This window comes from Topomyia yanbarensis, chromosome 2, assembly GCF_030247195.1.
Source record: "Topomyia yanbarensis strain Yona2022 chromosome 2, ASM3024719v1, whole genome shotgun sequence".
Lineage (NCBI taxonomy): Eukaryota > Metazoa > Arthropoda > Insecta > Diptera > Culicidae > Topomyia > Topomyia yanbarensis.
Window position 1 is genome coordinate 162,197,592 of NC_080671.1, and position 14,589 is coordinate 162,212,180.

General features: G+C 38.5%; 2 protein-coding genes across 2 annotated transcripts; one reads left to right on the forward strand and one right to left on the reverse strand.

The window, feature by feature from the left end:
• The first annotated feature begins 3,770 nt into the window (after positions 1-3,770).
• Positions 3,771-4,908, forward strand: LOC131678436 (uncharacterized). The gene is made up of 2 exons (XM_058958592.1): positions 3,771-3,882; positions 3,946-4,908. Exons 1-2 carry the CDS (start codon positions 3,844-3,846, stop codon positions 4,597-4,599), a joined length of 693 nt encoding a protein of 230 aa, XP_058814575.1. The 5' UTR covers positions 3,771-3,843; the 3' UTR covers positions 4,600-4,908.
• Positions 4,909-11,738: 6,830 nt separating this feature from the next.
• Positions 11,739-14,107, reverse strand: LOC131681942 (ATPase inhibitor mai-2, mitochondrial-like). Its single transcript, XM_058963044.1, has 3 exons — positions 13,908-14,107; positions 12,028-12,163; positions 11,739-11,961 (listed from the first exon to the last, which is right to left on the reverse strand). The coding sequence occupies exons 1-3, from the start codon at positions 13,952-13,954 to the stop codon at positions 11,830-11,832; spliced, it is 315 nt and encodes a 104-aa protein (XP_058819027.1). The 5' UTR covers positions 13,955-14,107; the 3' UTR covers positions 11,739-11,829.
• Between the last annotated feature and the right edge of the window lie 482 nt (positions 14,108-14,589).

A 14,589-nucleotide genomic window follows, 5' to 3' on the forward strand; every position in this document is an offset into this window, starting at 1 on the left:
TTAAAATGGTTTTTTACTTATTTTAAATAAAAAAAAAATTCTCGAAAAATTCCGCCTTTTTATGAGTAAAAACCCCCCTTATCCGAAAAATTATCTAAAAAAATCCATACAAAATTGTTGATTAAAAATATAATCCTATGTACGTCGCTGGAGAAATCAATTTTGAGTATGCTGTAAAAATTTCAATAGGATCAAAAATCATTTGTTTGAGTTACGTTTCCGGCCAGCTCCAAAAAATGGGGTTTCGAGAAAAACGCCGGAAAGAGGCGTTGCTGCAGAATTGAAAATTTAAACATTTAGCAATGATTGTCGCAGCGTCTGGTATAGTGGGCAAAAAACGATTTTTTTTATATTCGCCTTATTGTTAGTATTGAACCTCTAGAATATCGCACAATCTCGATAGATACTGTAAAGTCTAGTTTCGGAATCCAAATCAAAATATCGTTTGCTTATTTACAACTCCGTTTATTTTTCTGACTGATTTTCAATACATCGTTCACTCACTCTTCTTGCTAATCTTCTCTGTCTACCGATACCCTCCACGGATTTCTATATCATGGCCTGTCATCAGCGTTGCCAAACCTATAACCTAAGATGCCACTCCTAACGTATGTAAAGGGCGTATGAATTATGAGGACTCTACATCCCCCATTAACTTTACTATCCTACAACACTTTTTAGGTACGATCTAAGAGAAGAGACGACAACAGGCTTCTTGCTCTTCTTAATTTTCCCGACTAGGCCCGACAGTAAATCCAAAGACAACAAGCGTTCATCGTTGCCAGATTCCTTTTGTATGCTTTTCGCAATTGCTGAAAATAATTGTAACTAGAAAATCGCACCTCAACCAACAATTTACAATGCATAAGCTGCATTTAAAAAAATAATTTAATTTTTATTCGTATCTCTCTTAACAGTAGACGTAACTATATCGTCATTCAGGTCTTTTATTCAATTTGCACGAAATGTTGATGTGTATGAAAAATAGCCAGAATAGATTCAGCAGCACTGTTTTCCATCCCGATTGTAAATATAATGAACGCTCATGACTGGCAAAATGACCAATCAGAAGCTGGTTCAATATTGAGGTTAGGACTGGATCAAATTAGCTACGCGATTGTCTTCTCTTCTCTTAGGGTACGATGTTCATTTACATACATAGGCTTTCGGTGAGTGCGTACGGGCCGGTCCTGCACAGTATCTGGATCATTTTGCTCTGGTTGTTCAGGAGTTATATTGTCTATCGTAAAATTTCCATTACCCGCACTCAAAAAATAAACCACTTTGATTTTACGTGAATTTTCACTTAAATGATTATTTTCCGCTTCTCAACATATATTACGTGATTCCTATAAACGGCATTTGACTATCCTGTAGAATCTATCTGATTCACACATCAACTTTATGTGATTCGAAGTTAATTGCTCAAACGCAGTCCATGTGAATTTCCTGTGTGAAAAAAGACAAAATGTCTGAAAATTTGGTCGCTGAATAATTTATTCCAAATTAGTTGATTTTTTTAATGAATTGGTAGTTATATATTTGCGTGATATATGTTGGTTATCGTAATTTCAGAAAATACACGAGCACGACAAATTGGTATGTAAATACTAATTAAATTCAGAATTTTTATCCGACAATACACATTACATAAAATAAAATCCACATAAAATAATTTTAACAAAACCGTAACGTAAATAAATCTTTCTCTGTTATTCCATTTGAAGAGTTTAGTCAATATGGTTATTAGGCCTTTTCAAAAATCAACGTTCGTTTTCGATGTCATGGTCATGGTGAAGCAGAGGAGATTCCGAGTGTGAAAAACAGGAAACACGACCAGTCTCCTGTCTGACTCGATGGATAGTTAAATAAACTTCGATTAGCATTCGCCAACCTTGTTATCCGGAGGTAACAGAAATGTTTCCAGAACGAGGTTCGAACGTATGCCAACCATAAACACTACCAAAGAATACCTTTAGCCGTCGCTAATTCGTCATGCAGAGTGAGTGTGTTGTAGTTCTTACTGTATCTGGTTATCAATGCTTTTTTTATTTCTAGACTATATACACCGTTTCCACGATTCACGAGTTGGAAATTGAAACGCCATCTAATTGTTTCGGTAAACAAAATAAGGAGTCCAGTATTGTATGCCTCAGTACAGCATCAAATTGCTCCATCCAATTATCCACAGCATTATGGTGGTGATGGGTAATGAGTAGCATCAGCTCGATCAACGTTTCTTGTACTGTAGATGCATGCCATCCCACAAGCTGTTGCACGGAATCTAATATTTGGCACACTCACCACTTCGACTGTGATCATATTATGACAATACTGCTGATTGTTGGTTGGCTGATTATAATGCTACTGTTCCTGTTCAGCTTTTGCTAATTGGAATAAGGGAATTCATTGTGTACTTGTATATAACAAAATCTGTAGCTAAATTCAAACTGCAGGAAGGTACTTCGAGCGTATAAAACTCCGTTCGATTACCCGACGACGCTTCTACCCGGTTTTTCATAGTTACTGGAAGGGACCCCTTCATGGGCCCTATTCTCACAGTCACGTCACCTAGTGACTAGAAGGAAATTTTGTTCTAGTCACTAGGCGACGTGACTGTGAGAATGGGGCCCCATATCTATCCCAACGAGTATCGCACTGTAACAAATGCTGCAAATTTGCAGCAGGATCGAGTGTACAGAAGACGGGAGGCCACAAGCGTAATTTTTGCTGTGGGTGCACGAAATTACAGGAGGCACAAATCTCAGGAGATTGTTGGGAATGTACCGTTTGCACAATACCCTGATTTGTGCTGATACTTTCTGATGTTAATTCTGCTGGTTATCTGGTGTGAAGCCATTACACTGAAGGGATTGTATCGGAACAAGCATTTCTCCAGTGGATGTACATTGTGATATTTCTCACCAATCAGAATTTTTTTATACTCGTCAGCTTGGAAAAGTGTGCTTACATATTGTGACGCTCCAGATTGTCCAAGCGAAAATGTAAAATGATAGCACACAGTTGAAATTACTACATCTTTACATTGTATAAACTTTAACCCTATATATATATATATATATATATATATATATATATATATATATATATATATATATATATATATATATATATATATATATATATATATATATATATATATATATATATATATATATATATATATATATATATATATATATATATATATATATATATATATATATATATATATATATATATATATATATATATATATATATATATATATATATATATATATATATATATATATATATATATATATATATATATATATAGATAAATAAAAGTTAACCAGCTCAGTTAAGCTACCGCATTGAGCCATGTCATATAAACGAAAAATTCATTTTTTTAGTAATGAAGAGAAACAATCGTCTGTTCACGATATTTAATCGAATGAGGCATACGGTAATTTGTTAGAATATTTGCTCCATTCAGTACGATTCTTAGAATGAGTAAAGACATCAACAATATATGTTCAATAAATCGCTGTCCTTCTCCAAGACTAAAACCTTGCATGAATAATACTGACATTGAGTTCATGGGAATTTGCGATTTTGCAGTGTGATATACGCATAACCTATAGTAACACTCCAAGGAAGATATATATTTATTGTTTCTCATCGTAACCCAAGAAAATCCCATCCTGATAAGCCAATTGAAATTTTTAATCACCCAATGAGGCTAATCAGCTTCGGCTATGGGTAATCATATAAAAAGCGATTATACATCGAATCAAAGGTATCATTCGAAAGGTCCATCTCAACAGTGACATACTAATTTATCCTTAAACAACTAAACATGAAAGTGTTTGGCCTGCTTCTGTTGGTGGCTTTTGTTGTAAGTACTAAGCAATATAATTAAGCGAAGTGTACAATAACTAACAAGTGATTCGATCTGCAGAGCGCGGACCTGTCCTCACAGCGCCAGAGCTCTCTGGATGCTTTGTCGAAGCTGCGTGCCTCTATTCCGGATTTCCAATATGCACAGGACTCCGCCATCCTGAGAGTTTCCGAAGCGAAACAGAAGGCTTCAGACTCATTAAACAATTTCTATCACGATGTGTTTGCGACCAAGACTAACTCGCTGCAAGCGATACTGGCAGAAGAGGTCGAAACAATCGCCTACGGTGAGTCTGTTGACCCCTGGTGCTGGGAGAGCAACGTTCCAATGCTCGAAGGTATCATGGGATGGGCCGGCAACGATTTCAGTGACTGTATCAAAAAATTGGACGACTCACTCGGTGAAGTTGTGGCCAAGGTGTACGGACGATTCCAGGACGATGAAGCAAACATCAAAAAGTACACTCTGCTTGAGGTGTTTCAGAAGAGAAACATTATCAACAATCCTCAGTCCATTATTGATGCTATCGGTAATCTGAAATTCGAAGTAAACGATGCCGTCCCTGAGTTCGACAGCGTAATGCTTGAATTTAACACTGCACTAGACTCTAAACGAGCGATGTATTCTTCATGTTTGGACAATAAGATCAATCTTCGCAAGCAACTGATTGATGAGCTGAAGGCGGAAACCGAAAGATGTTTGTCGAGCTTGTAACATTTAAAGTGTGTGCAATTTTTAAGCTGAAAAGAATTTGTTACGAAAGTGATGTCTGGAACTACGAACTCCATCTTTGCACGTTTCAGAATAGGCAAATAAAAATGTGTTACCTACATCGAATTCAAATCTCAGAAATACTTGTGCCTTTTTTCGTTTCTGATGAATGCTGAGAATATATGTACATATACATAGAATATAACGAACTATTGTATCGAGATTGGATTTTAATCAGCAATGAAGAGTTTAATTTTCTGGTTAGACTATGGCAGCAATTAGGCTTTGGGGACAAAACACTCCCCCCCCTCCCCAATTTTTTTTTTTTTGAAGTTTGAAAAATTTAAAATGTTCGACAAAAATGTGCCTAATATTTTAAATGGAATTATCGAAGTTTCTTTTGTGAAAGTTACCTTCTGAGAATATTTTCTTGTAGTGAACATTGGCGATAGGCCTTGACACCTACCGGTTTACTCGTTGTGGAGGCTAGATCTTCCACTGAGGACTACACCGCGTAGGTTGCGACGAAGCGGCTCACGCGTATCGTGACAAAACTAGGAGCTAATTGGTTCACGAAACGGACATAGGGTAGTTTCGCCGCGTGGACATACCCGAGTAAGTCGCAAGAAAACTGTGAACTAAATGGCTTACGGAAACCAGAGCTTACCGCTGCGTAAGATCTGAGAAGAATAGCGAAAAGCTGAACTGGACGTTCCGGCTGATAGCCGTACAAGACGCGAGCTGGTACTTAACAATATCGTCGGAGGCAGTATGCGTTACCGCCGGGATGATCCCCATCTGCATCACCCTGTCGGAGGATGTCTAGCACTCGACAATCGGAGAAATACCAGAAACGTGAAAAAGATGGCGGGAATCGATTCGATAGCGACGTGGCAGCAGGAATGGGACAATACGGAGAAGGGATGTCGACCTACAAGCTCACCCCAAACCTGTCGACGTGGGTCAATAAAAAGCACGGGTGGATGAACTTTCACCAGGAACAGCTCGTGTCGGGCCACGGTTGCTTCTGCTGTTCGGATACGCAATGGAGTGTAAGAACGTCGGGAAGACACCGGAACATGTGGTCTCTAAATGTCCGAGATTCGAAGCGACGCGCAGGGAGATGCTCGAAACGAGAGGACCGGATATCAACTCGGATTATGTCGTCTACAGAATGCTCAACAGAGTGGTGACACAGATCGTGACCGCCTTACTGTGAAAATGGTGTGTTGAACAATGAGTAATCCCTGCCAGGAAACTCTCCGCCGGAGTGGGCTAGTTCCACCGCGGGGGACTAGTCGAGTAGACAGCGACAGAGCACTAAGTTTGAGTCGCCGGGACGCCACGCTCCACTCGGAGTCGCCGGACTGACCACAGCACCCCACCGGTTTGCCCGAGTGAAATATAGCGAAAACCAAAGAAGAATCGGTATCGGGAGAACTTCTTTCTCCGGGGAACTCTCGGTCGGCGTAAACACCACCGGGGACTAGACTGAGTACACCGCGACAAGACACCACGAGTCGAGGGTCATCGGGGCACCACCGAACCGAACGCCCTGTTCCACCGGAATCGACGAACTGACCTCGGCACCTGACTGGTTGGTTCGGTTTCGCGAAAACTTCTCTCGCTGGGGAATTTTCCGTCGGAGTAGACTAGGTCAGGGACTAGACCAAGTAGTTTCCGAACAAGTCGGGAGCTCAGAAAGTATGGTTCTAAATGAAAAAAAGGCTAGTAAATTAGACAACCTGAAGTTTGCCGCCCCGATTGTACTCCTAGCGGAAGAGCGCTGATTCTCGACCCACAGCTAGCTTTCCTACTGCCATACAGAAATTACCACGTTGTGAACCAAGAACAACTAACTACTAAGTTATTGGATTGGTGTGTGTACTGTGCACATTAAAAAATCTCTTCCAGAAGTAATGGCGTAGTTCCGAGGAGGAATCAGGTTCCGTGCAGGAGTAGTAGTTGTAGCGGGTGTATTGGCTGGCCAAACCCGTTCCCTGAGTTGTTGGTTTTTGTACAATTTTTTCCTGCTCAGGGTGTTTATGAGCATTTTTTCTGCTCTCTAAAAATTTTCGAAATGCCACACATCCCCCCACCCCCCCCCCCCCCAAAACAATTTTATTACTACGCCACTGTAATTTATGAATGGTCCTTTAGTGACAGCCACGGGTCAAACACAGTACTAGCAACCGCAGCGGATGAGAGAAAAACAAGAACGAGCAATCCAGGGAGTAAAAATGGGAATTCGGTATCTGGAGAAAGTCCACAGTCAAGGATCTCTCCGTTGGAGTAGTGTACATTCGCCGTGGACTATCCAAGTAGATCGCGACAAAGCGGGGAGCTAAATGGCTCAAAGAAACAGGCTTCTGCACCAGGAGAAATTCCTCCACCGGAAAATTCTCAGTCAGTATAGGGTAGATTCACCACCGGGGAACAATCATACAGAATAGGGTATATTCTACCCAAGTAGACGGCGAAAAAGCAAGAAGCTAAATGGCTCAACGCAACGAATCGAGGTGGGAATTAAATTGTTCAATCAACGCAAAGAATCAAAAGGACTCAAGAAAAGAAGAGTTTCAAGACCACAATCCTTCCCGAAATAATACCCAACGGTGGTCCCGGGAGGACGAGCACATGGAGGTACAAGAAATTAAGGTAGGCGTTCTTGAGAGGGAATGGTATGAAGTCGGCAGTACCACGTACCAAGTCGTGGTCTCTTTCGAAGAATCACCAGCGGAAGTGCAATGTAAGAAGCAAGAGTATCAGCAACACAACGCGTTGATGAAAGCAGTGTAGGTGGAAAAGGGCAAAGAAGTTAGTAGATGAGTCGTAAACTTTTATCAACAAGACCAATAATGTGAAGAAAGAAGTGACAGATGCTGACTAAGATTCAAGGAACCCTTGATTTGTCCGTTAAGGGGTTATATACAAAGTAAGAACTCAAAAAATCGGAAACAAATTTATTCAATATTCTGAAAGAACTTACTTTTGAAAATATCTGTGCAAAATTTCATCCAGTTCGGAGCACCAGATTTCAAACTCCAGCCGTTCACAGCGCGCCGGCATCTTCCGCAAAAGGGGGTGACACAAAACTTTAAACGCAGTTATGTCAGAACTAAGTTTTTTGAAAAGTACCGTTGCGGTGAACGTGATATCTCAAACACTACTCATCCGATTCCCATATTTTTTTAATTGTTTATATTTACATTCTCGTGTACTTAAATGGTTTCATTTTCATCAAAAAAAAAATCGATTCTTTGCAATGAATTAATGTCTAAAATTTCTAAACACCTCAAAACTCAATTTTTTGCCCAACATCTTTTTTGCAAGAAATTTTTTTTCTATTGAGAAACCGATCCGTTCAAGTACACCATAATATTTCAATAATCTTTTTGTTTTTGGATTTCAGTTGATCGGTTCGGCTTGGAGAGCGTTCACCGCAAACCTCTTCAGGGGATGGGCCATAACAACCTTCCGACAACCTTGATATTTTTTTAATTCAACTTGATTTTTCGAACTTTGATAGTATTACCAACGAACCGCCTTTCGCTTTTTCAAATGAAATTTGCATAAAACACTTTTAAAAAATCACAAACTTAGCTTACTTGTTCGCCACAATTTTGTATATAATCCCCTACGGACTGGAAAAGTACGGAACAGAGCGTTGCAACAGCGGAGAAGAAATTATTTCCGGTACAGACTGCTTAGGCGGAAATGTCAGCAATGGCGCCAAAAGGCAGCAGGGGAGATAACCAGTGCGATGAAAGGCTACTCCCACACGGTAATAAGCACGCCATACTGCACGCTGAAGAGACCAATACCTTCGCCGGGAGATTAAGACTCGGTGGCTTAGAAAACTTCAAAACATCTCTGACATCGACACAAATTCAGCATATCAAGAGAAACCGCAGAAGGTACCAGAAAAGATAGGCGAAAATTCGTCAACAACAAAAAGAAGGTTGAGAACAGGACGAACAGAACCAGTAATCAGGAATCAGTAGCGACAGGCTTAAATGGCACGTTCATCATGTTGATCAGAGATTTGTACCTTGGCATGATCTGCCTTTTCATCATTTCCCTGATGGGAAGGATTGAGGACGTGGTATGGTTAGGGGTAAGGAAAACAATGACACAGAACAATTAAAACAAAGCATTCTGCAACCCCGGAAAGATGCTGAACGATCTGTAGGTGCTACAGTAACAGAAATAAAGCTTCCAGCCCCCGGAGGGATTACATTTTTTTTATTCAAACAGTGAGATGATATATCAACACCCCCGAGGAGATATTGAGACAGCAGAACGATAACACCCCGAAGAGATATTGTCATTCAAATATGACTTAAACTATAACTCTTCACCACACTGGGTTAGGAACAATAGCATATCCTCGAGTTTCAGCTCTCTGTACATAGGTTCATCTATATATGGAGAACCAAAAATCCGGATACGCAATTGCGTTACTACTGGGCAGTTACATATCAAATGATATGAAGTTCCGTAATAGGATTCACAAAAATCACACGAATAATACTCAACAATAATGAATAATAGCCATGTGAAAATTGAGTTTTCAATGTCCAGTCAGTGCCCTAACTAGAATACTGCAATTGTGCTTGGAAAAATGCACAAAATTCTTTAACATTTTCGGAATCACATCCGGCAGCAAAGTTTTTATTTGAACGCAAGTTTGCAAGCTACGCCAATGGTTGACATGTTCGGATGCAGCCCAAGAGCGAATCTTGTGCTTTATCCAACCTATCGGCAATGGTTCTAACAAGCTTCTGGACCAACGAAGTAGGCAATTCGTCTGCCCATTAATTTCCATTAATACCGGAATGACCGGGTACTCGTAGAAGGTATATTTGAAATACTAAGTTATTCGATAGTCTAGTCCATTGGAATCTTCAATAATAATTTTTCAATTTCTCTGTTACTTGTAGAACCCGCCTCTGTCTATATAACCAAGATAAGATCTTTAGTTTAATAAATTAATACATTACTCCCGAGCCATTATTTCATCCTCACTAGTAGACTTAGATCAATTGAAGCTCTACGCTCAATGAGGGTTCATAATCGCGATCCGTTCTTTTTAGGGAAGATACGGGAATATCTGAATACCCTAACAAGAAAATGTTATTAATTTAATTTGTTATTAGTGGGGGTATACGACCATTGCACTATTTTGGGCAATGAGAAAGCTGGGTGCAATGAGTTGGTACACTAAATTGTAAAATTTATTAAAGACCCATCGCTTTTAATGAATTTATCAAAGCTTCGCGTCAGAGGATGCTTGCTAGATGGTAAACATCTTGGGGTAATGGAGATCTGGGACGGTGGCTACTCTCAATTATTCCTAAAGTATCAACAAAGGCATGGTTCAAAAGCGTGGATATAGGTCGGAATTCCATTCGTTTTATGTCTAGGCTAATGTCCAATCATTATACTGTGCATTTCCACCGTATTGGACTTGCAGAGGGTAACTATTGTGCTTGCAAAGAGAGTTATCATGACATTGAGCATGTTGTTTGGTCTTGCACTGAATATCGTGAAGCCAAATCCCAATTAGTAGATTATGTACAAACCCGAGGAAGACAAATCCATGTTCCTGTTAGAGACATCCTGGCTTACCGCGATCCTTTATACATGGAATTTATCTATAATTTTAAACAACAGTTTTTTAACAACAGTTTATTCTCATACTCTCATCATAGGCCAATTATAAGCCAATTAAAGCTCAAGTTACTTTCTTTGGGCGTGTGTATGATTTGATCGCTTGGTAGTATGCGTTGGAAATAATTTTTCATTGCGCAGATGTGTTTCGTGCCCCTGCACATTGTGGTAGTGTGACAAAAAATCACAGTGACTTTTTCAAAAGAACCATTGGGTTAGGTCAAAAAGCACCTATTATGCATAATTTAAATCATGACGAGCTAATCAATCGACTGTTATTCTTCTTTTAGAGTTTTGTAAATGTTTTACATCGATAAACAGGTGGCAAATTTGAACACAATTTTACCTACGCATACTACCAAGCGTTTTGCTCGTATAGACACTTACCTAAAGTTCCTTGAACCTTAAAGTGTCCTAAAATTTCAATTTTGCAACATATTTTAAATCTGGTCGAATGTAGCTGAAGAAATTCTTTAACCACGGCTATCATTATCTCATGTTTTAAGATGTTGTGACTTAGTCCTGTCTGGCTTAACACCGACCTTATGAGCGACCGAAAATAAAAGTCTCAAGGACAGAACATGCTTCGTAAAACATCAACCGCTTCAAATATATTAGAATATAAAAACCGAATATAAACTTTAAGCATAAAAATCGGATCCTTTGTAAGAGTCGGGTAAAAAACCTTTAGTATATAAACCGTAAAAATATATCCGATTCTTACAAAGGTTTTTGTTAGCCGACTTTCAAGCTTGAACATCATGATATACGGATGCTTCAGCGAACGATTTATTTATTTTTAACCGACTTTTATACTGGAGGTTAAGGCTTGCCGAGTTTTAAGGTTGAACATTTTTTAAGTGATTCTTATGCTAAAGGATCTCTGACCGATTGTTACGCTTAAAGTTAATTTACGATTTTTATATTCTAATATGTTTGAAACAGTTTATACGAAGCATGTTCTGTCCTTGCGACTTTTATTTTCGGTTGCTCTTATGTTAGTCTTAAGAATTTTTTGTAACATGCGATGAAAAAAAAAATTTTCGACGTAAGAAGCTTTCGCAAATGCCGTGTCTAATAAACGTATTAAAAAAAATACGGTCACTGTTTGCCGGCACAAGAAACTCTTTATTCTTCATCAAAATCAGAGCGTTGAAGGTAGTGTCTACATTGGCTTTTTAACTAGAATTTTTGTAAAATCTTTTTATATCTGTAGTGTTCTGGAATTCTGAAAATGTGCTGGAGCGAAACAGAGTGATACGACCAGCTGCGTCTTCTAGTAGTTATATCGCTCACCTTACGCCGTATTGTTGTTTGATTGAATCCCAGCACGGTTGGTTTTTGCTATTTTATTTTTTTGGAAAAAAACATATCGTGGTGCAGAATAAAATCTTCAGGGTTCTGATGGAGAATTCCATGCGAAGTTCATAGAATAAATCGAAGTAATTAGATAGAGTACAAGCGTAATATTAAATGATATATAGCTTTATTATTCACCGATCAAACACAATGTGCGACAAAGCAAACAGTCCAAATATTTCAATTTGTGATGTAGAACATTTATTTCTTCTTCAACGCCTCAATAGCTTTCTTGTGACGAGCAATAGCTTCCTCATGATGCTTAATCGATTCTGCGTGAAAATCCTCGTGCCTAATTAAATTTTCCTTCAGTTTATGTAATTGTTCCTGGCGCTGTAAATTTGTTTCCCGAAAATTATTCAATATAGCATAAATTACAAAACTTGGATTAAACCTCACCTGTTTGTGAAAATATTCTTCCTCGTGAGCAACTTCCATTCTTCCGAATGAACCACCAGCATCACGGATAGAACCACCGCCACCTCCACCTTTTCCAGCACCTGATCCCAAGTCACCTGTACACATGCGAGCGAATCTAGAACGAGATGAAGAATGTAACGATATGTTCCCTGTTGCTGTATCACGTATCGATACTCAGATAAGTGGATTACTGTCCACTTTATTTTAACCTTTACGTTAATTGAAAGCGCACATATTATATAATACAAAATATTACAATATTGGTATACTGCCATTCCAAGCATATCTGTCCCATGTCCTTTATATCGCCAAACTTTACAAAATCAAGTATATTTTCATGAAAACAATTCAAATCATAGAGCTTGTTCTGAAAATTTGGAAAAATATCAAGTCATTTTGTCCCATCGTGAAAGTTCCACGCATATCTGTCCCGTGAAATAAAATCAACAAAATATATGTCAAAGAAATTTATAAATATTATTTTAATTAAAATAAGGACTTTAGCAAAACCATGGTATTACATTCCAATGCGAAACTAAGCGTCTTTCCGAAATACTTTTAGAAGCCTTTCGTAAGAGATGCCAATACCACGTTCCCACTTACCCTGATATCGTATACGGTTGGTGCTGAAATTGAGTCTGTTTCAAAACAAAGTGCTATCAAATGAAATTAAATCCAGTTTCGAACCTAGGTTGGCGGCCTTTGAACTGAAAGTCGGGTTGAATTTTAACCCGTAAAAGAAATCAGGCTCGCTCTTACCACCACCGATTTGCTTGAACTCAACTCAATTCTATTGAAATCGTTTTTTAAGCCACTATTATGTTTACGTTTCTGGGCTGTCAAGCGAAAACGTCATCTTTCCAGGTTGCATCGCAAACATTACCGCAACACAGTGAAAAACTAACTTTTCGGAGCCATAGCTTTACAGGTTTGCTAATGCGAGTCCTGCACTAGGAGAAGCATGTTTGTATTTGGCTAGTTTTAGATCAATATTCCAAGCATAATTGTCCGGTTAAAGAATTTTAACGGCAAAAAGAGAATTTTACGACAACAAAAAGTACATTTCATGGTGAGTTATCAGAAATCAGTCCTACTAATGGAAATACAATGATAAACGGGATGCTGCAGCATTGTTTTACCTTAAACATAAGAACATGTTTGAAACTTTGATCGCATTTTTCTCGAATGGATGATTTGGAACATAGGACAGATATGATTGGAACGGCAGTATATGAGATTGACGAGTTACGTAACATTGCCCAAACAACTGTATTAGGCTGGATAAAAATACATATTTCAGATGTGCTTTTAAAACAATCACATGCTATTTTCTATCATAATTATGAAAATCGATTAATTTTCCTGGGTGTAAGAAGTTACATAAAAAGGTCGTGGATTTCAGTATATTTGATTTCAAGCATTGAATTCGAAAATTAACCCTGCATTTTTTATTTGGCTTTAGGATGGAATGAACATGTGCAATCGCCGGCTGATAAGATAATATAAAAGAAAAAAATCCATTCCTGTTGTCATTGTTCAGATTTCTCACCTGTAAGTGTGAAATATTGAATTGTAGGCTCAGGGGCCGCAACTCAAGATGTATTGTCCGTATCCATAATATTATAAACCGTAATGTAACAGTAATGCTGATTTCGGTTTTAGATCAGAGTCGCCCTAGGTTCGCTCTAATATTTACAAAATCCATACAAAATTGACAGCTCAGAGCGAACCTAGAGCGACTCGATTCTAAAAACGAAATCGGTATAAGTCTACTACGCCATTAGGTTCTGAAGTTACCAAAGTTGTTCACTTTTTTCTAATCATTGAAACTAAATTCTAGTGATTTCAGTTATACTTACCGTATAGTAATTGGTGCAAACGAGGAAGCCTTTCTCACAGACAACATCCTTCCAGTACACAAAAATAAAAATTTACTGAAGCCTCTAAAAATGCCGGATAAAATCAGAGCGATAATAGAAATTAGGATGTCAGATCTATGACACAGTTAATATGGTGTACGTGTTGCATCAATAACTTTATACATACTGACTTGCTACGAGCGATATTTTTGAGCATATATACGCATACGCCGGGGGAAGTTTACTTCTACAGCTGGTGCTGGATAGGTGGTTGTGGGACTTTTGCCGGTTGCGTGTATAAATACTTCTTCCCACTGTCCACCTGCGAACGTTGATGTTCGTAGTACTTTTTCGTGAGTTGGAATGATTACAGAGCAACACAACACAACATGATAGTGTGTGCTTGTGTCTTTGACAAATCTCAAGAAGCTCAAAAAAGCTTGTGTCAAACGGGTCAAAGCTTGCTTGTCACGATTTCTTTTGCTTTGCTTTATAAATGATATACAGATGTACTGATCAGTGGCATAACATGCGTTGTGCATATTCGATAGTGAAAGCTTTTAAATTTAAATCTTAAGCGAACATCAAAATCAATACCATGGCTTAAAAAATAATTCCCTTTTTTAAATAATACCAAAATGCTGTTTGCTGCCATTGCTTTACGTTTTTGCGTCAAAATAAT